Consider the following 23,177-nt stretch of genomic DNA (forward strand, 5'->3'; position numbering starts at 1 on the left):
GGGTCAGCTGTTGTGGATCACAACTGTTAGATCACGCTCACTTGCATGTGACAACAGCACCCAACAAGACTAGGAATTAAAACAGAATCTTGTATTAAGAAACAAAAATTCAGAAAAACAGAGGAAGAGAGAGCTTTCATCCAGAGAGTACATTACTACCACTTACTTTACTTACAAAGAACACAAAGAAACACAGTGTTTCTAAAGGCAGTTAATATGCTTTGTCCTTTTTTCCAAACCACGTCAGTGCACTGACCTTGATTATGTTTGTGTTAAATAATGCACTTCTCACTTAACTACTTAACCTCATCAACAAGCCCTCATTATTTTTGAATGAATCTCCTGGCTGCAGCAGTGACAAAACTGTGACACAGCTCAAGCAAAGTTAGCCTTAACACACATGCTTTTTCGGTTATAAAATAAAGCACTTTGCTGGTTAGTCTTAGCTGTTTTGTTAAAATTTGCTTAATTAGGAAATTCACAATTACTGTTACAGGTATTATAACCTATCACTATCAATTCAATAACTCTGAAGCTACTCTGAAGCTAGTCACATGCAGTTTTTTTTTTATAAAAACAAGACTGGTTACAGAAACAAAGTGGCGTTACGTCACTGTTTACTGAGCACAAGAGCTCTCACATGAAATCATGTATTACAGACAAGTTATCAAGACAAACCAGGGCTCTTTTCATAAGGTCCAGCCTAGTGCTTTGTTTAGTTATGGTTTATATATCTGAGAACTGGCAGAGGAAAAACAATGTCTTTAGGACTTTTTCACAAGTTTACATTGATGAACAAAAGCCTAAAAGTACCAAAATATTTACACAAAAACTGTTAATAGCACTTCTAAGCTTTCTAACTACATGAAAAAATGGGAATGGGGTAATAAGTCTTTTTTGCAGCAATCAGCTCAGCAAGCCATATCTGGTTCATCCCAGGACACAAACTTCCTGCTTTGCCTCTAGAAAGACTCTACTGTTCCCCTACATTGTTCCCATGCGTTCCTATATGTCTAAATACTACATTCTTTGATTTCCACAAGCACAATATAAAAAAGGCAATCTCATAATAACCACCAACCAAAATGTATAACAGAATTCGTACCTCCTTCTCAAAAGTATCTATCAAAATATTAACAAAATAATCATGATCCTCATTTAGTAGAAGTTTGGCACTCCTGTTTACCAGAACGTACAGTGGAAACTAAAAGTGTGGAATGCAGTAATCCCACGATTATTGTTATCAGTGTTGGGCAAAGTGAAAGAAACTGGGGAAAGCACTTCTCTGCCAAACTGTAATGACAAAAGACTACATTGTTATCAAGTGTGTGAGCCACTCAAGGGTGACTTAAATGGGCTGTGTTATGTTGCTGTATTACAGACTAATCTGTAGATCATGGTGAATGACTGAAATTCTGAAGGAGTGGCTTTAATTTTATAAAAGAGAGCTGAACTATTCCTCACGGCTCAAATTAAAACAGCAAATGAATTCACCATTGCTGTGACAATTCAATTTTTCCTTCATTTCTGCTCTATTGCAAAATGCTGCCTGTGAATGCACTTAAATTTTTGTGAATAATGTCTCGGTTTCAAGTGAGCAACTATGAAGTAATATTTATAGATAGGAGATATTTATACCTCTTCCCACCTTCCACCTCGCCTCTATCTCTTTCCTCGGGTAACAAGTGATTATTATGACGGCAGCAGGATGAAAGGTAGCGTCAGCGTACGATGGAAATAGCACCAGAAACATGCCTGCAGTTGATGCTGGCTGGCAGGCAGACACATTCTCAGTCAGTAATGGTCATTATTTCAGTGGTTTGGACAGGTGAGGTAGCGGCTCCTGCCTGCAATAACAGTGATATTTGCTGGTACCTGCAGCAGAATGCAGTTCTTCAGGTGTTAACCACTAAATCTTTGTGATCACAAATGTCTAAAGAGATTTTTAAAAAGTTCAGTCTAACAGAGACAAGGCCCTATGTAGAATTCTGAAAAAAAAAAAACAAATCTAACAAAGCTTTGGACATTGCTCTGACAATAACTGTTTCCTCCATAAACTCATGCTCATGTGACAATAGGCCTCTCCACTGTTATAAAAAACGAGAAAACTTGGTCAGAATTCATTTAAATATAAATAAACCTTGAGGGACCTGAAATCTATGACATGTTTAAAAGCTAAAACAGAATTAGTATATGACAGAAGGCAAGCTGAACGAGAATTGCCTAAAACTGTTCTGCTATTCTCTTGGTTCTCAAGAAGGCTATACAGGCAGCAAAACTCCTATTAGTATTTTTCCATTGTTTCTTAAAATAGGTTGGCCCTGGTGAGAGGTCCACAAAATGAGTCAAAGTTCTGAACAGGTGTCAACATAGTCAACACGGGTGTCGGCCAATTCCTACGCAGAGAATTATCCAATAGTGAGAGATGACTATGACACACATTGTCTGAAGGGAAAAAAAAAAAAAAAAAAAACATCCATGAAAAACTAAAAACCACTGCCACTACTTGTTTCACTGCATCGCAAAAGCATGAGAGAGAAATGTTTGGCTTTCACAGCACTGGCAAACACTTCATTTCCATCAAGTCAAACAAGTTGGTATTTGACAAGTCAGTGAAAGCTTAGGCATTTTCAACCAAGACAAAGGTGAACTCCATTCAGATTCTGAACATTCAGCACATGGCAAAGTACATGGTTCTTTTTAACACATTTTCACACACCATAAACGAAGGTCTGATTCTCTCCAAACCATTTTGATACACTGCCAGCTGTGCTGCTGAGAAAGTGTGACATCTCCCTTTACCACTACTACTCCTCCAGTCTCACAAGTGTTAAAATCCTGTTTTTTGCCTTTTCTTTCTTAAGCAAGATGACATCTTCTTCCTTCACTCCCTCTGTCTAACCCTATCTAATCTATCAGGTAAATCAAAAGGACAACAATGCTACCTAATCATTTTATTATCAACAAATACTACAAATATATCTTATATTGTAATCAAATTCTAATTATTTGTCCTACAAATAGCCAACACATTCAGATTATGCCTCCTTGCCTAGCTCTATTTTCAGTCATTATGCAAAAACCTTTTTAAAAGCCCCTAAAGGAGATGTACTATTACATTTGGCTGACATTTTTTTCCGAATATCAAAGAATGAACTGGAAATGGCCTGTACATCCCAGTTTATTAGTTGGGATCTATGCAGCAAACCCACCCCAGAACTAAGTTGAAGATAGGAAAGAGAAGAGTAAAGGCAGAAATTTTTAGTCTATTTAAAGTGGATAAAATTCATCAAAATTAAAAATTCCTTTTACTTCCTTTCAATAGTATTAAATAAACCTAATAACATACCGTTTTCCAAATTAAGCAAGAATCTAAAGTATGCAAATGATTGTGTGGTACATTTTTACATGAATAACAAGAGAGACAAGACTGACGTTCAGAAACCCAAAAGCCCCAGAAAGCCTGGATGCATATGGGTGGAGATCACTGCAACAGATTTGGTGATCAATAAATCATCATTACATGACTTAAGCCCCAAGACATCAAAGCCTGTTCAAAGGCCCAAAACAGCCCAATTTTTAGCATTCTGTTGTAGCCTTATCAAATATAATACTAATGTGACCCGTTGAAATTCTCTTAGATGAGGCTGAACTCCAACTTGCGCCTGTATCAGATGTTTCACAGTACAAGAGTGACAGCTGCATGTCAAAAGTAAAAACTGAAGGAAAAAACTGGAAAAATGGGTGGGGGCCATTATGCATATGAAGAATTTTAATATTTAAAATATTCCTTGAGGTCAATGTGTGCAAAGAAGCCTGTAAAACAGCTTGCTGTTATTGACTTTAATCATGCACTCTTCAGGACCTTTACTTGGAGACCCTGAAGTGGAAATGTAGACCCAAACTTCAGAGAAAAGCCTTGGCATACATTTGGAAATGTCTGGGAGAAGAAACAAAACAAAAAAAACAAAAACAAAAACAAGTCTCTTATCTTGCTCAAGGCCTTGAGGTCTGTGCCATTTTTAAAAAGCCATTCCACAGTCATGTAGAGGCCAGGTTTCATGAGAACTAATCTGCCTCGTACAATTTCTCTTTGCTGCACCAGAATTGCTGCACTGCTCGACAAAGCTGTCAAACATACTCTTTGCATTTATGATTTCCACGTGATAAGGCAAACAGAATATTTAACTATCCGTTTTTCTTTAGATTAGGATTCAGGCATTTCCCTTCATCCCTGGAGGCATCCATGTACACCGGTTTTTCGTGTATTCCTACTCTGAACATTGGTCTCCTGAGCTATGTTTGCCTTTTGCCTCTCCCTTCTCTCTCTGTCTATCTGGACTTTGCCATCATAAGGTCATTTGCAGCTTAGGAAATGGATCAATAGTGAGTTCAAATTTACTGGCAGAGTGCTTACCTTGTATCCTCAGTGCCATTCAATCCAGCCTGGGACTTACATCTGCCTGATGCAGAGTCAAGTTTCACATGGCCATGATGCTCAGGGGGCTTCTGAGAAGAAACACGTTGTCAGCAAGAGAAATAATCATTAACCATACAAAAACAAACTGGCATAATGAATGGCAATATAAATGGAGTCTATTTGCTTCTCGGTGATTAAGCAGTTACATTGGCAGCCTTTATGTACACTGGTTGTGGACTGTGAGCTAACCATATGGCAAACAATAAACAGCCTTTCCAGTAGTATTTCTCATATGGGTGCTGTGGTGGGGCGGCTAATGAGCATGCTAACATGGTCTGCATGGACCTGTCAAGGTGTAAGAGCAAGCTTAACTAACAACGACTAGTGGAGCAGCCTGTGTTGTGATGCAGGTACGACAGCAAACTTCAACTACGGACACTGAGACACATGTTAGCTTCAATGTCACATGATAAACGATTTAAAAATGCTGAGAAAGGAAAACCTAGCTTACTGCAAATTTATTTTTAAAGTCGCGCTGGTCGTGGTCATTCTCTCTCAAGTCGCAAAATGTTTTTTTTAACAAGAGCAGAAGTCAAAGATAGCTTACCGTGTGTCGGGGACTTCATTTTTGTCTACACGTACCAAGCTCCCGAAACCAGTCGTAAAGCTTTTCTTTAGTACAATAGCGTGTGTTATCGCTTCCACGTACCAGGTCGTTTCAGCGTTTCGTCGCGCAGCCTGTTGACAACTGGCTAACTGGACTCAGTTCCTCTAAGAAAAAACGCAGCAGTCTGTCCAGACCAGAGCAATCGAGGCCCAGCGGCAAGATAACAGGCTCCTCGATCGAGTTTTCGATGGAGCTGCTGTAAAGGCCTAGAGGAGAGGAGGCAGACGTGAGAGTAAACAGAAAAAATATAATAATAATAATAATAAAATAATAATAATAATAATAATAATAATAATAATAATAATAGATGTTTGTAGTAATGAGTAGTATTGAGAGAGTTACCTCAGAATTATGTGATGCTATGGGCTTTTAATTATTCGGTTACCCTGCAAAACAACCAGTCAAAACCTAGAATATCTCATCACTTCATTAGTTTCATCAATTCATCCAATAACTTGTACCTACTGAGATAAGTCGTGTAGCTCTGCTCCAGACAGTCCGGGTGAAGAGATTTAGTCTTACTGAACTATTTACATTAAAGTTAGATGTGATTTATCTGCATTTATCTAAAAACATTTATAATAAAGTATTGTTGAAACCAATGCATTTCTGTTGTAGAAAAACACGCTATAGCCTATATTGCCGTGTTGAGTCCAGTATTTTAAATAGACACTAATGAGTGTTGCCATCTAGTGTTAGTTAATAACAACTGTTCTCTTCAAATTAAGGCTCATGTAAGATTTATTTGTGTGCATTGCAGTGTATGATATAAAAGAAAATATTAGGTCAGTTTAATAGGTCCTAATACTAAATTATACAACAGTTTATATTTATAAGCTTTATCAGTGGTGACTGCTGTTTGGCTACAGTTCATACAGGACTTCATTATGCCCAAAGGACGCCGTGTGCCTATGACTCAGTGCCCCTGTCATTTATTCCAAGTTATTATATAGTATGTGAGTCATAGCGAAAGAGACTATAAATGTCACATAACTCCTTCACATGTTAATAAAAACACCTGTATTTGTAATAATCAGCATAGCAACACAATGCAGTCATAGTGTAAGTTCGATACAGCAAACAACATGTATAGGCTTCGTAATTTAGAAGGTCTGAAGTCTAGAGAAAGAGTTTGATTACACATTAATAATTAACAGTGAAAACTGTTCATTTCCATCTGAATTTACATACTTTCCAAACACACAAGTTTACCCTAATATTACCCAGTCTGCCCACATTAAATTTCACATGCAGTACATATAATGTGGTGTGTTAGTTCATAAATGACTCCTGTCACACAACAGTTTAACAGAGAAGGCAAGGTCCACTGTATAAGCTAACAGTGTGATACTAGCAACCACTGTTTCCATGATAACAAGCTTTGCCTGTTCTGTGAAAATGATTTTTTGTAACTGCAGAATCTTGGTAAAACAAATCACTGTGGCCATCATGTAAAACAACACCCCAATCAGACTGAAGCCAGCCAAAAATCGATCAAAAGGTAGGAGACATTGCCCTGCAAAATCCCCCAAAATTACCACCACTGTGACCAGGGACATAAGGACACAGATGCCGTATGACACACAGGAAACCAGGAGCTGCTGAAACTGTACTTCACGCAGTCCAAAGAGCATCTCAACAACCAGGGGTATCATCAGACAGCTTCCCCAAAGTTGAAGTATCTTGAGAAGACCAGGCATGCTGCCCATGTAGCCTCTTTGTTCATGGGCTTGGGTACGTAAAATGTAGGACTCTGTGGTATAGGCCAGGAAGGCGAGACAGGAGACTACCACAGCTGTCACAGAACGCGGTGTCACCCCTTGATGATCCATGACGAGCCAAGAGAAAACCACAGACGCACTGAGACACATCAGTGCGCCTAACACTGCCACTGTCATAGTTAAGTTCTTCCAAGATAGTGGTATGAGGCTGTGAAACTGGATGACATTGAGAATGTGGATAAGGAGAGTAAGGGTGAAGAAGAAGCACCAGTTAAACATGCAGAAGCACCTGAATGTGTTGAGGTGTTGGAGGTGAGATGAATTTTGGTTTAATTCTGAAGGTTCCAGCGAGGCCACAAGGCTGAAGGTGGTACAACTAGACAAGACCTCCCATGTTCGCACCAAAAACAGGGGACTTGTGAAGTCTCTCGCCTCCAGTACAATCACAGGCATTGTCACAAGGTTGAATCTGAGTGAGCCAATATCCAAAAGCAAGATTTCCTTAGGTGTGTCAAATAATACCTCAGTGTCAATTCCTCTAGATTTTTTTTCAAAATCTTTATGTTCCAAAGGCTGTCAGACAAATAGTGTAGTTTCCAAAATATCAGTCCAGTGCCCCGCCCTGAATAGTACAGTATAGTCCATGAAAACAGCAACCTGAAACAAATCTTTAAAAAATAGCTACTTGAATCCTTAGATTTTAAGAAAAAAACGTGCTGCACCTCTCTTTCTCTCACAGTGTGTAATCCTTTTAGAGAAAAACACATCAAAACATATTTACTGTGTAAAACTATGCAGTCAAAACAAGCCTCGCCTACTTCCTTTCTGAGGCTGCTGCAGTGCTTTCATTGTCACCGGAGGTAGGTGCAAATGACCACAGTAAAAAGGAAATGCAAACAAAGCTCTCTTCCTCCCACCCTCGAATCTCGTGCATGTTGTTCCATTTTTTATGAGGTAAACTACAGAGATTAACACTTCTGACTTTCAGCACTATTGTGCCACTAGCTGCCCACCTCTTCTCAACCACTCTGACCTCATTGGTGGAGGAATAAAATATGGTCACAGGTCTCTGAACAGCGGTTTACATGGCGTTTGAAGCTGTCTGTAGAGCATCTGTGTTAGGGCAAGATCTACTGATTTGCTGAGTGCCGTCAATCATCCTCTTGCATCAGAGGATCTGGTTGTGGGTGTGTATCTGCTCTACCCTCAGGAGACTAAAATCTGATATGGTGAACAGCATCTGTGTCCCCTTTCAACTGACAGCACTGAAATGAGTTTTTGAGTGTGTGTGTGTCGGTGCCAGCAGCAAGCTGTAAATCTTCTTCTGTGTAAATGTACATGTGTTCATGAAATACTTCTTGTTGTATCCATACAGGTGTACATGCATTCATCTGTTGTACTGTTAAAAGTTTCTATGTATATAGATCCATGTATGTGAATATGTTTGTGTGCATGTGTGTTTTGACAGGGCAGACACAAGTATGTCCCCTGTGTGCGTGTGCATTTACAAAAGCACAAAGTGTGCTCTGAAGATCCCAGCCAATCACTTTCCCTCTGTGTATCAGCACACCTGCTCTCTGTGTTATAAATAGAAAGTGGGCACATCACTTCCCTGGTGTCACACAGCTCAAGTTCAAAAAGTCAGTTTTGACAGATGAAGACAAACACCAGTGGTAAACAGTGTTAGCCTGCCATTACAGAATCATGACTATAATGTGTGTACCAGGCATTTGTATTCATTTAAATACAACTTAATAAAAGTTAAAATGTAATCTGAATAGGTCATTGTGGTGAGATTGTCTTAGTTATTTCATCATGCCCCATTGAAATTACTTACATTTAATTTATTTATTTGCCTGTAGTATTGAATGAACAGCAGCAGAGGGCATACTTATACATCAACAAGATGCTAACAAAAATGCAGTAAAAGAAAACCTATCCATACTACTTACTGCAATCAGATAATCACTTAATTAATGATTATCTGATTGCAGACTAATAGCTATTTTAACTGACAATTAAAAAAGTGTCAACCTATGATGACTTTTAAAAGTACAGTTTGGTCTTAATAAACATAACAATTCACAGTTAGAAGCATCTGGGTTTATAATGCTGCCACATTGAAACAAAAAATATTATTTGTGTTTTGTTTGTTTGTTTTAACAAAAAGTCAATATTATGCTTACTTTTAATTGAAAGTTATGACTTAAAATAATTTTAAATGTAATAGGAAAAAGAGCTAGAAGCCATCAAATATATTAATACAGTGTGTTTATGGAGCTACAGCAGTACAAAAGTGTTGAATTAGCAAATGTATTAAACTAGAGTACAAAAATAATGATATTGCACTTTTCTAAAACATTTTGCAAAATTCTTTAAAAAAATTACTTATATGTTAATATGTATTGTGCATTAAAATACAAATAATTATGACGAAGAGAAAAAAAAATGACATAAAAGATAAACTGATACAATTGTAATGGTTAAACATTGGCAAAAGGAAGCACCTGCAGTCTGGCCTTTGTGAAAATCTTTGAAAGATGAACCTTTGTTCTTGTATCATTACTGAAATTGTTATTGCCACGTGTTGCTTAAAATACCTTAAATTGAATTATTAATTTGTCACTGAGACCAAACAACAAAATAAATCTTTTAGTCTTCATTACAATAATTGTTTTAATTCGTTTGGAGTAGTACTTAAATTAACCCACAAAATATTTTTAAAAAACTACATACTAACATAAATTTTACTGTAGTGAAAGAGAAATTCACTGTGAATGTATGTAGTAAAAGGCAGTGCTGCACCATCATATTCAGCTGATTTATCCACTGTTGTAAAGGTAATAAGCTTAGCAAAAGATTGTACAGTCCTTTCAGTCAGTAAACATCTTTGTAGACTGTGTTGCATTTTAAGGTGGGATGCATCTGCAAACTGCACAGAGAGAGCACAGTTCCACTGTGTCACACAGGAAGTCTCATATGAGTCTCTTGAGATGACTGTCACAGTTGTGATGTTTATTCTACATTTCAAAAAACCTATAATGCCATTTGTTCAACCAGCAACTAGTTCCAGTACAGAACATTCACCCCACTTACAATTTTAATGCTATATGCCAAATGTAAATCATCATTGGAGTAAATAAGTAATTTTTATGGCCACATATTGACAGGGAGAGCATGTGTAATCACATGGAAAAAACCATTGCCATAGTTATACTGAACTGAAGCCAATGCCATACACAGTGACTTTAATGTCCGTTTGATTGGTTACTCTAAATTGCCCATAGGAGTAAGTGTGAAAGCGGGTATAGAAAATGGATGGATGGATGGAGTGAGTGTGAGTGTGTCTGAGGTTGTTGATCTCTGTGATGGACTGGTGACCTGTCCAGGGTGTACCCCTGCCTTTCACCCAAAGAGAGCTGGGATAGGCGCCAGCAGATCCCTGTAACCCTAGTTAGGATTAAGCGGGTATATATGGATGGATGGATGAAAAAGATGGAAATATGTGAAAAATGATTAGATAATATCTCTGTGTCTCATTACTGTGTGCTGCTCAAAGGAAACTGTGTGGAAAAGTTGTGTTGGTTGAATAGGGTACACTAAAGAATGCCTGAATTCTTGAAATACTCCTGAAAGCATAACTATTACTAACAGGAATGGCTGAAATACTATTAAAAGAGAAAACCTGTGCAAAATGAAACTTACTTATTCAAGGCTCAAGCACATGAGCACGCAGCATGAAATGCCTGATGAGCATAGACCAATTGTGGTACATTTTGGCTCATGTGGTGTAGCAGTGTTTCTATGAATGAGTACTTTTCATGTTCTCATGAAATGTCACAGCAATGAATCAAGCATTTAGAGGAAAAACACACAAAGTTCTTCTTGTGATAATATGTTATCACAATCACAATGGCAATTCAACCTTCAATTCACATCATTCAGTAAATACACTTAGAGATGGAAAAAGCAATTAAAAAAAAGGAAATTAAGCTGGAAGACATCTGCAAACCTGCTGCACAGAGAGTACAGTTCTATTGAAGTGACAGGGAGTTTGAAATGACTATTACTATGATCTCTATTGTTAATTTGCAAAAACAGTTTCTACTGCATGTGTAAGTGCTTTATCATCCAGTTGTTCACACAAGGTATTTATAGTGCTGACAAAAAAAGAACAAAAATTACAGTAAACCAAAAACTGTGGGTTTACCAAGTATGAGTAAGCCTGACAAATGAATAAGTACACCTTTACTCCTAAACTTAAAGAATAAACCCTTAGAGTTTATGCACTGCAATTATAATGACTACTGTATTTGGACAATCCATAAATAAGGTCTATACACCTTTAAACTGAAGCACTTTTGGACCGCACAGCTCTAGGGAATCAGTTCTAGGAACTGCCCCGCTGAAGAATGGACCAGAGACCTACAGCCCTTAAAGCCTTTTTTTTTGGTTTGCATGCACACCACCAGTAGGAACACTGAAGTAACACTGATGGTTGCTATAGCAATGTCACTTCTGCACGACATTCAACGACAACGCTAGTGACAATTTTAATATTTCACTTTGATCCGTCAAGATCTCTCTGAATTTCCTCTGTTTCATACTGTAGGTTCAGTAAAGCCTGGACTTTGGCATCTGTCAGTTTGTGTGAGTTTCTTCTATGTCAAAAGCTGCTGCTTACACCAATAAAATGACAAAAAAAAGTTTGCCAGTTGCCAGTGCTGCAATGTAAACGGATGTCACTTGTGATTTCTACTGAACTAGAAAAGTACCTACTTTGAAGTAGGAGCTGTCCTAAAAAGGGAACTTCCTTCAACAGTTCTAAGAAATATGAAAAGGTTCCTCCATTTGGAAAGCACCTTGAAAGCATTAAGATAATTTGTCTGGTGACCATAAGCATCTACTGCAGATTTTATGTCTGAGTTGGGGATATTGAGCTATTTTACATCACCACCTGAAATCTTTGACTGCTGAGTGATCCTAAATAACCAAAATCATCTTTTCGTGGCAATATGCAGCCAATATTTATATAGATATTTCACCATGGACAAAATCTGGGACTAACTGAGCAATTGATCCCCCAGGTCTGTTGCTTGAATTGGTTAAATATCTACCCAACAAACTGAAAAGCTTATCCATCTGCCCACATCTGAATGTGAAAAGGAGAGAATGAGAGGAAAAGTGTCATTAGCTTAACACTGGTGGAAGAAGACATGTCAGTGTATGAGCTGAGTAAAGAAATAGAAGTTAAATTCTTCTTGCTCTTTTTAAGGTTTACTCTTAAGTAAACTGTCAATCATGTCAACCAGATATCTTCTGGTCGCACACATTATCTTACCCCATCTCCTGGGCAAATATCAGCTCGCCTGTGTCAAGGCACTTCAACTTGATCAGACTTGCCATGAAATACTAAAGAATCTGAATACTGTTGTTTCTGTTGGGTTGAAGTGACATTGACACTGACAATTTGGATTATGTTCTAGTGAACAGCAAACAGCTCTTTACTCTTGCTGAAGGGGTCACCATAGTTTGTGCATTTGATCTCCATATACTTCAAGGAAACTGAAGGCTTCTCATAAACATGCCTCTGTGTATAAGCTATGGGTGGTATGGCAAGGTCTGGAGTGCAGTAGTCATTAACAGAAACCCTTCAGTCTTTCCAGAGCTGCATTCTCAATTTCTCAGATATAATCCAATATGTGTTTGTTAGAAAGTAGTGGTAGAATATGCCAAAAACAATTATGATGGCGCTACTGAGGACAGCCACAGTCCTTCGGTCTCCAGTACTGTGTGTGTTTATGTGTGTTTTTTCTATGTTCTGCTTCCCCTCTCTGATAACTTATACCAGAGAGGAACTTTTGAGCATCACACAGTCTTCCCTGAGTATGTTTTCATCATGTTTTTTATCGGGTTTTTGATCAGAGGCATGTCTACTGCTCTTCATGTAGTTCGCCAGAGGCGCAGACGAGGGAAGCTCGCAGGAGTGCTCATCAGACAGTGGGGTTTGCGCACTCTGCTCCTGTATATACTCCCAGCAAATGTCCACTCCCTGGCAAATAAGATGTATGAACTGCTACTTCTCAATGCCAAAAACCTGGACTCTGCAAAACCGTTTTATTTGTCTCGTTTGTTCTAAAACAGCTGGCTTAGCTAACATTGATGGTGTATAGGGGTCTACAGTAATTGGCAAGGTAACAAATGTGAAGAAAGAACAAAGCTGAAATAAGTCTGGACTCATCATTCTTCAGAATTTTAACAGAGCAAACCTCACCCATGAAGTTCCCAAATACAGACAGCATCATAAATGTTTCCACTGGTGTCATGAACACACTGGACCACTATTACACAGTTAGGACACTTATCGCTCTGTTCCCTGTGCTGCTTTAGGACAATCTGATCACTGTCTGCTTCATCTCAACCTACAGGCTAAAGTTAAAATCCTCTAAGCCTGTGGTATTTTGAGGAAATGGACAGCGGCATCAAAGCTGGATACACAGGCCTGCTTTGACTGCACTGATTGGAGGGTTTTTGAAGCTGCAGTCCTCGACAAACTCACTGACACTGTGATGTCCTACATCAGTTTTTGTGAGGACGTGTGTGCAGACCAAGTCCTCCTGTGCGTACAGCAACAATAAAACATGGTTCACACCCAACCTCAGGAAAGTGTGCCAGGCCAAGGAGGAGGCCTACAGAAGTGGGGACTGGGCACAAACCTTATAATTATTGCATAAGATGGATAGACTGGCCAAACAAACAAGTATCTGAACCAATTAAAATAATAAAATAACTTTTATCCAGTATACCTCTGAAGTGCTGCTGAGTGCTTATGTACTACAGTAAAAGGGCTTCTGTCTTTTCACCAAATTGTCAATATTTCATTACTTTGGGACGGAATGGAGTAAAACTAATCCTGTTTAGCAGTATACTGCAATGAATATATTTTTATTAACCTACAGGACAATGTCATGTTGATGCTGTAACTAAGTGAAATGTGCATGTTAACCAGGGGAGTCATAAAATGTGCTGAAGTGGGAGGAAATGAAATGCCAGATAGCGGATGTGAAAGATATTTAAAAAAATTAAGGTGTTTGTGGGTTCAGTGGCCTCCACTAACATGGTGGTTTTCGCAGGTAACTCACAGCCATGCATCACACATAACTGTAAACCTAAAATTCTGTGCATTGCTCTTTGTTTTTTTCCCAATTGATTATATACCAATTCAAATAATATTGACAAAGCAATGGCCTCTATAGCTGTTACACTTATCATCTACTACAAATTACATTTACAATGGTCTTATTCCATAGAGGGGCTGACAGGCCTAATTCCTTTTAAATTTACAGGGTTTCCAGTGTCACAGGCTGCACTGATGGAAGGCACATCCCCATTGCAGCAGCCTTAGTTAGTGTGACTATGTGAACAGAAAGTCTTTCCAAAGCATTAGTGTGCAGGTAGATGGGCTGCTCTCTTAACAAAGCATAGCTAGGCCTATACATTACAGTATTCAGCAACTGAATGTTCTCTCCTGTGCACTATCAAGATCAGAAGTGATGCAGCTTATTACTAATGTTGAAGCCATCTGGGCTGGCTCTGTCCATGACTCAAGACTTTATTGAGAGCCTATTCTGAACAACAGATTTGCCAGTGGTAATTCTTGGTACAAATAAGGCTAGTCTTAAAACCTTCCTTTTTGACAAAGCTTATAGTCAGGGTTGATTCAGGTAACTCTGAACCATCCCTTAGTTACGCTATTACGCTGCTATAGACTACCTGAGGACTCTCCATCGGTGCACTGAGGTCCCCTACCCTACCCTACCCTAATACCCTGGTATTCTCAAAACCAGTGCCTGCATAAACTCACAGTCACCTCAGAAAGTGCATGTGACATTTTTGTGACAGGTGTTGTTTTCCATAAGAACATATAATTAGAAAAGAACAACACTCATCCGATGTGACAATCCTGACAAATCCAGTTAATCAACTCAGAGTTGGTTGAGCTGTTTTGGAGCCAAGGACTCAGCGTTTCACATGTCGGGGTTAATCAAGTCAGAATAATAAAGAATAAAAAATTAATTAAGCGTCTAAAACAAAGTTTTGCTTTAAAAGTCTCATTCTGTTCTGCCTGTTATTCAAAAATGTAGCAGGTATTCAGGACAAAGCAGTCATTTGTTAAAACAATACAATGGTTTATGTTTGTGGGGCCATGTCTTTGCACATAGCAATGAGACATGCAGTACAATCCAGGAAGTTACTTTTTATTACCGTAAAAGTCCACTTTTCCTATGTGGACATTTAAGTTGCATCTCTTATCTTAATATTGTAGGAAGGAAATACAAACGTCACACATTCTAATGCAGGCAAGTAATTAAATGCAAATGGTTAATTATAAAATGTGTGACAATCAGGACTCCACCTCCACATCAAAACTATAATATAGCTCAGATAATGTAAACTACTGAACAGAGTTTGCTGACAACACCCACAGTACGGTAAGAGCCCTGAATTCTCTACCATCTGCAACTAATACTTTGAGTAATGAGTAATCTCCCACATCAAATCCTTGCTTTTCCTATTTATTATCTCAGTAACATCCAGTTGATATAGAAATTATTCATTCAAGGTTTGTATTGTTTGACTGTCATGTTATTTTCTCTCACTGTTAAATTTGTTCATGCAGATGGCACGGCTGTGGCAACTCATTCTCCTGTGCTGGGCATGCAGTCCTCTATGTCTGTGTCTGCCACCCAGTGTGAGCTTCATTGGTACACCACAGGAGTGTAAAAATGCTCACTTTGTCCCTGGTTACAATCTGGGTGGAGAAGGCTTCGACATCGTCACAATGGAGCGGAAAGGTGCCTATGTCATCGACACTGAAACGTGGAACCTTGGCAATGGCACATGCAGGCTTTATAGGAACAGCTACATGAACAATGAAGAGCAGAAGGTCCCAGTTGCCGTGGTTGACTGGAGGATCCAACCCAAGTGCAGTTTAAAGGTCTCCAGTACACTCTATGATTCTGTTGAAACTTTTGTCAATGACTCTACATCATCAGTGTCAAATGATTGGAAAATGGGCCTTGATGTCCCAGTAGACCCCAGCGTCACGATTGGAGTTGGTTTTGGAGGCTCCCACTCCAGAGTTGCTTCCTTTGCCATGCAAAAGTCAAAACAAGATCGCTACAACTTCTTTTCCCATTCTATCAACTGTAAATTCTATGGGTGAGTATGAGAAAAAGCAAACAACATAAACTGGAAACTGTGAATGAAATGCCACTGTGATACACTAACTTATTTTTCCTGTGCTCCACAGTTACAGACAAACAAATAACAAATGGCAACAAATCCTCCACTGAGTCCTGAATTTAAATCAGCCATCGATTCCCTTGATTTCAATTCACCTAAAACTGAGTCACTATATTGCAATCTGATCGACACCTATGGTACACATTACATCACACACGTATTTCTAGGAGGAGAAATAAAAGCCATCACTGCTGTCAGGACCTGTGAGGCAACCCTATGTGGATTATCACAAACAGAGGTTATTGATTGTTTGTCAGTTGAGGCATCAGCTAGCTTTGTAAATAGTGCTCGTATTGAAGCCATGGTCAAACACTGTGAGGCAAAGAGGAAGATGTTAGGCTCTAGTTTCAGCAGCAAATATCATGAGCGTAGCACAGAGGTCATTGGTGGAAACATAGAAGGAGGTGATATCTTGTTTGAAGGCCAATCAAATCCCAGTGTCTATAATAAATGGCTTACCTCTCTGAAATCTATACCTGATGTGATCCGATACAATTTAAAGCCTCTGCACATGGTACTGCCAAGTGGTCATCCTGCCGTGGTTGGACTGAAGCGAGAGGTAGAGAAGTACATCAAGAAAAATGCTGTGTTGAAGAAATGTTCAGAATCTTGTCAAATTGGCCACAGATCAAACAAAAGGGATCCTTGTGCTTGTGTTTGCAACAACAATCAGAATATCAAGTCAAACTGCTGTCCTGCTGGAAAAGGTCTCGCAACATTAAAAGTATTTCAGCTTTATGCGGAGGGTCTGTATGGTGATAAATGGACTCAGACAGATGGTTCAGTGCAGGTTAAATATGGTAATCAGATTAAGAACACTATCATCATAAGTAACAATAACAATCCAAAATGGAAAGAAACATTTGAATTTGGACCCATCTCCATCAACATGAAAGACAAACTTGTTTTTAGTGTTTATGATGAGGATACTTACTGGAACAGTGATCTGCTTGGCAAGTGCTCATTTGACCTGCATAACGGGAAGGTGACAGACAGTTGCATGTTTGACTATGGCACCTTCTTCTTCTCCTACATAGTAGAGTGTGCACCAAATCTTGGTGGTGACCGATGTGACGAGTACATACCCTCACCCATGAGCCCCTCTCTGGCCAAGGCCTTCTACACTAGAAATGGGGTCCTTGTTGGAGAGTCAGACAGCAGTACCTAAACCTCCAGCAGAACCAGGCTGTTGATGTGAGAAGTGCTGATGCCAAAATATGCATTTGATTTATAATGAATACCTTGCTTATAGTAGTTCATGGGATCCTTTAGTGTTATGCTTATCTAGCTTTTCTCCAAATATGTTTGTGAGAAACTAGTCAGTATACTCAGCTTGTTCCTTGTTAGTTGCACAATCTGCTAATAAAGCATCAATAAAGACAACATGGATGTCTGTCTTATGTGTGAAAAATGTTTTGTAATTTTTAATGTACATAACTGAAATGCGTATTCATGATTGCATAAGTATTGGTGGAGGAAGTACTGAGATCACTGCCCTATAATTATAAATACCATTGTGTGATTATACTACTTACAAGTAAAAGTCTGCATTAAAAATTTTATTTAGGTAAAAGTACAACAGTACTAACGGCAAGCATGAAGTACCAAAAATAAAAGTACTCAAATTCATATATATTACTCAGATCATATTTATTGATGTATTATTGTGTTCATCACTTTAATGTTGCAGCTGATAAAGGTCAAGCTAATTTAGTTTTATATATCTGATTTCAAACAGTAACTACTAACTAATGTTATAAAAGAAATGTAGTAGTAATAGGTAGTTAATTTCCACTACTGTGAATAAGCATGCATAGACTGACCATAATTTGACAGGGGTACTCACGGCCATCAGATGCATGGAAATTATTAAAATAGTTAATATTTAGTAACTTTTTCTTAAATGAGATTCTGCTGAGGGGTCATGTATTCTAGTGAAAGAAGGTGAAACCTTGGTACTCCTCTTTAAGCCTTTGCTTTATGGTGCTAATATAGGCATCATGGTTAAGCTTCTGCCATAAGGTGTTGTTATATGTTGATAAAGATCAACAGTGATCCTATATGTGAAATAAACCTCGAGTCATTACAAATAACGAATACATAAATAATTACAAAAATACCTGTAATTATCTAAAACAAATCTTACCTCAACTGTAACACAAAAAGGCAGTTCAAATACATTTGAAAACCAGGGTATTATGGGGCTTTATGCACTGAATCATAAGTGGTACTTCTGTAAATCATTAGCTAGTTACTCCAGTGGTAGGGACATCTGGTATGAATAGACCAGGCTTAGTTTAACCTTGCAGTTTAGCTGGAATTTTGACTTGTCTTAAACAAGGAAGGTTGCAAGAGTAATGACATTGTAGCCTATGCCACTAGAAATATCTAATGCCATAAAAGATACACAAAACATCAACAAGGTCTAAATTTAGATCCATCCATTATCAATACCTGATTTTTCCTATTTATGGTCACAGGGAGCTTATCCCAGCTCTCTTTGGGTGAAAGGCAGGGATTCACCCTGGACAGGTCACCAGTCCATCCGACCATCCAAAGCGTCAGAGCTGCTACCGTCAACACAGATTTATGCTTCTGCAAAAAACAAAGGAAGACAGGGAGAACTTATAGAAAGCAGAAACAGGTAATTGGAGACAGGTGTGAATAATGAGAACCAAATGTAAAGCTGCCGGGGACCGATGCAGGGGGAAAACAGGAAGTCCTTTTAGCATAAAGGTCCCCGGCAGGAAGTCCCAAAAGGGGACTCATGACAAATATATTCTGCAGCTTGCTGGAGGTGTCAGGCTGCATAATCATTTCCAAAACTTTGGTACAAGTGAAGCCACTACTCATGGTGCTTGCTTCTCACCATAAAATGACCAGCAGGATGGCATGCCAGTGTTTAAATCCACTTATATTTTTTAGTCTGTACTTCTCCTGAATCAAAATTCAGCAGGTGCATAAATACACTTACTTTGTTTTTGTTTGCTCAATGTAGAGTCTTTGTTTTCTGAGAGCTGAGGTACATATCAAAGACTGTGAAAGGGGGTAAAAAAATATAAATATCCAGTCCACAATCACTTTTTATATTGAAAATAAGTCAGTTTGTGTGTTTTTCCCCCCCAAATCTGTGACATCACTTATGAAATTGGCATTTAAAGAGTTTGTGGTGGTGGGGCGTGATTTTGGCAAAGCTGCAGGGAGGGAGAGCGCTGGAGCAGCGGCCTGAGGAACAGCAGCTGAAATTGGGCCCAACTGACTGCAATGAAGGTTGATGAGATGTCTCCTGATATATAGGAAAAGGTGTGATGGGCAGAGGAGCTCGGCACAACAACAAACAAAGACAGGCAGCGAGACGACGACGAGAGCCCAAGCAAGGTCTGCTGCAGAGCAGACTGGACAAGAGAGACCTGAATAAATAGATTAAACGCTAGCAGTGTGTTGTGTGGTGCTTCACAACCGGGGAGAACTCGGGAATTGTGACAGGAAGTGTTACAGCATTAAAATCCTGGAATTTTTTTTAACATTTAGTAGTTTTGATCAGAACTGAAGTTGATGAACAGATTTATGCAAAAAAAAGTTGAAAAAAATATTTATCTTATATATTTTTTACAGCAGTTTGTTTAGTGAACGTTTTCATCCCGAACATAATGAAAGGCTAGTGAATTTGATTTATTATTGACCTATGGAAAATTTTAAAATCATATTTCCAAAATTTATGTCAAATTAAGGTTTATCACCCAAAATCATTCCATTTGCTGAAATGCAGTGAAAGTTATGGCCAAATTAAGAGTGAAAAATGACCCTTGGTGGATGAGAACATCCTGTACTGTACATGAGGGTTATTAGGTTCAAAGAAAATATTTTTAACCTTTTACACATTTAAAGTGGACTTTTATGTTCAGTTTCTTTTTCAAAACTGCATCACAGCATTGACTGCTATATCAATACAGAATATATTTTGTATTGATATGTATATCAGCAAGGAATATGTCACAATATACAGTATTGTATATATATACAGCCGTATATAAAGCCTTGTTCCAGGTGCCCCTTTTATACTTTGAGCACCTGCCTCTTCAAAGGTCTCTGCACGGCCCTGTTTGTTAGATTATCTGAGGACGGTGGTATAATATAATAATGGAATGAGATATTATTGTAGACCATTATTTTGAATAATTGAGTGAAGTTAGTAAGCAAACTGTTATGATGGTAAGTCAGGTTTCCCTAATGTCCATGAGTGCCATGGAGATGTTTTGTTTTGGTTTTGCCTGGTAGGAGAGAGCCACTTAAATGGAGATCATTAAGTTTTGCCAAAGCCAAAGTTTCAGCAAAGAATTGACAGCTCTTTAAAAAGGAGATAAGCTTTTGGAGAGGTCAGGTGATGTTATGAGATCAGACAATGGGACTAACTTGGTAGGAGCTGAAAAGGAAATGTGGGAAGCAATCAAGGGTTGGAATCAGTCTAAAATCTCTGGGACACTTCAGCAAAATATCAATAAGTTTTATTTATAGAGCACTTTTCCAAACTTCACAAGAGCTTAAGACAGCAATTAAAGGAACAACAAGATAAAATGCACACCAAAAGTTGGAAAAAAAAAAAAATGCAGCATAAAGCAATGATTGATGATCTGATATCCTCAGGCAGGTTACTCCAAAGCTTAGGGGCTTTGATCAGGGGACCTTATATAGTTGTAAAGACAGCTGAAAAACGAAGCATAAGATATCTGCCAGTGGCACAATGTCTTTTTACCCTCTCCCAAGCAGAATGTGAATTTCCATAGCTCAACAGATTTTCAATCCTGTTTTTATATTTTTAATTAATTCAATTTATTTTGTTTGTATAGTGCCAAATCACAGTACAGTCATCTCAATGCACTCTACAAAAATGAAAAACAAAACCCAACAAATCCTGAATGAGCAAGCGCTTGGTGAAAAACTCCCTTACAATCAAAGGAAACAGTCCTGGAGACACTGAATCAAGTCTTCTGTCCAGGCCGGAACCAATCGTCATATTGGCTTATTTCTCTTCAGTACTGATTTGTAAAACAGAACATTGTACCAAGTGGAGCTCTGCAAGAAGCTTTAGAAGCACCTTTAACAGTCCCAAAACAAAGATCCAAACACCTGCAGAGAGGGGTAGGACAAGTCACATACTGATAAATGTTACCCAGGGATTTCCGCATCACTCATAACGAACATTCATGCCTTTCACGCAATGACCTGGAGGTACTGTACTGTTGCTTAAGCCTTAAGTAGCATTATCAATATTAGCCTTCAGGTGGATATAAACAAGAGTCACAAATAGTTGGAAGGTAGAAGGGATATAGGGACACACTAAGGAGCTCAATATCTGGCGTACATAGTGATGTTCTAACGACCACTGCATTACTCCACCGAGTGACTTACTGGTCACTGCAGGGTCTCTGTCCAAATGAAAGGGAACTCCAAAGTTATCAATCTCTGAATCAGACTGCAAGTCATATTCCTTAAGCTTTCATGTGGGCAAGGATACAAGCACTGTTTTACTCCCACTCCGAACTTGACATTTGCCTGAAGTTCTTCCACTTTGTTGCTAAGTAACTGGACATTGGCGAGGATAACTGAGGTGATGGGAATCCTTCGAAATCACTATCTCTTAAGCCTCAACACACACCACCGCATCTTCCTCCTTTCCTTGCCATCGTTGTACACACCCAGCACCAACTTAGTCCAGTGGCTGAATAATCGCTTTAGGAAAAACTGCCGTGGAATTCACACCAATGTTGTGCAGTAAATGACAAAAATCCCGACTGTACTGGAGGGTTTGTTTGTATGCCAGAACTCCACATAAAAAATGACATACCAGCACCAACAGAAGAAAAACACCCTCCATATAAGGGTAAGTCATCTTAATGCTATAAAAACATATCAAAACATGATTAAAAAATGTTTAAAAAGCTGGTTAAAAGCACATCCCCCACCCACTTCCTCGGTATGCTTTATGTTGTATTGTAAGTATACTAAAGGCAAGGGCAAAGACAAAGGCAAAGGCAAATTTATTTGTATAGCACCTTTCATACACTACGCAATTCAAAGTGCTAATATACTAGTAGTATACTTTTTTGTTTATATAAGCATGCTTTTAAGTTTACTTTGGGTATGTTAGGCCCCGAGGTTTCTGGTTCCTGTTTGTCTTTTGTTTTGGTCAGTTTCCTGTGTTCCGGTTCTGTTTATTAATCCCAGGTAGCTTTGTGTTCCGTTTGTTCATTAGTAAGATTGCTTTCACCTGTTGTTAATGGAGTCATGTTCTGAGAGTATTTAGGTTTCTGTATGTCCTTTGTTCTCTGTCGGAGCATTGCCCAGTTAACGTAGTTAATGTTTGCCAGAAGAGTGTTTTACCTGTTGACCTGCCTGTTCGTTTCACTGAGTGGCATTATCATTTTTTACCTGTCTGTCTGCCCGCCAAGTGGCGGTGAGTATTTGTTTGCCAGAGCCCTGGATGTTTCAGGGGAATAAACTGCCTGCTGTCCTGCACTTCGGTCCTACCTCTCGTCTTTCACCAACACCACACCGATTCATAACCGATATCCTAAAGTAAACTTTAGGATATCTAGGTTTAATTTTCTACTACAACTCTACTGTGAATTGAGCTTAATGGAACTAGTTACAGTATATACTCCTGCCCCACTTTTTAGTTTATGAAAGTATACTTTGAATTATACTGCAAATAAGCTTAAATATATACTGTTAGTTGCTAGTCACATAAGACTCAGCTCCCTTCTTAAAGTGTAAAGCTAGTATATTAATATACTTTGAAGATGTTTTGGGCTCTGCAAATAAATTGTAGCAAGTGCTGGCCTGTATAGGAAACTATGACAGCTTCATAATTGTCCTTTCATTTGACAAGGCAACAGATAGTGCTGTACAATCACCTAAGCAAACCACCAAACAGCAAAAGGCCAGAGCATGTATCACAACAGCAGCTACATCTAGGGTGCAAGTACAAATAACTGGACAAGACTAATTAACTACAACACAAGATAAAATAATAACCAGGTACAAACACACACGACAAATGGAA

At 38.6% G+C, this 23,177-nt stretch overlaps 2 protein-coding genes and 1 pseudogene across 6 annotated transcripts in view; 1 reads left to right on the top strand and 2 right to left on the bottom strand.

The window, feature by feature from the left end:
• Positions 1-5,671, bottom strand: part of LOC113127684 (testis-expressed protein 2-like) — a 28,521-nt gene extending 22,850 nt beyond the window's left edge. The window contains exons 1-3 of one of the 5 annotated variants that reach the window (XM_026302367.1): positions 5,430-5,671; positions 5,028-5,293; positions 4,418-4,509 (exon numbers count right to left, since the gene is read on the bottom strand). The gene's annotated coding sequence lies outside the window, so the exon portion shown is untranslated. Of the gene's footprint in view, positions 1-4,417; positions 4,510-5,027 lie in introns of all 5 variants that reach the window. The other 4 variants (XM_026302370.1, XM_026302368.1, XM_026302369.1 and 1 more) reach the window with 4 other exon arrangements.
• Positions 5,672-5,851: 180 nt separating this feature from the next.
• On the bottom strand, positions 5,852-7,673 carry LOC113127685 (myeloid-associated differentiation marker-like). The gene has a single exon (XM_026302373.2). It carries the CDS (start codon positions 7,259-7,261, stop codon positions 6,365-6,367), a length of 897 nt encoding a protein of 298 aa, XP_026158158.1. The 5' UTR covers positions 7,262-7,673; the 3' UTR covers positions 5,852-6,364.
• A 7,530-nt stretch (positions 7,674-15,203) lies between these two features.
• LOC113128104 (perforin-1-like) lies at positions 15,204-17,282 on the top strand (annotated as a pseudogene).
• The last annotated feature ends 5,895 nt before the right edge of the window (positions 17,283-23,177 follow it).

This window comes from Mastacembelus armatus, chromosome 1 (assembly GCF_900324485.2).
Source record: "Mastacembelus armatus chromosome 1, fMasArm1.2, whole genome shotgun sequence".
Lineage (NCBI taxonomy): Eukaryota > Metazoa > Chordata > Actinopteri > Synbranchiformes > Mastacembelidae > Mastacembelus > Mastacembelus armatus.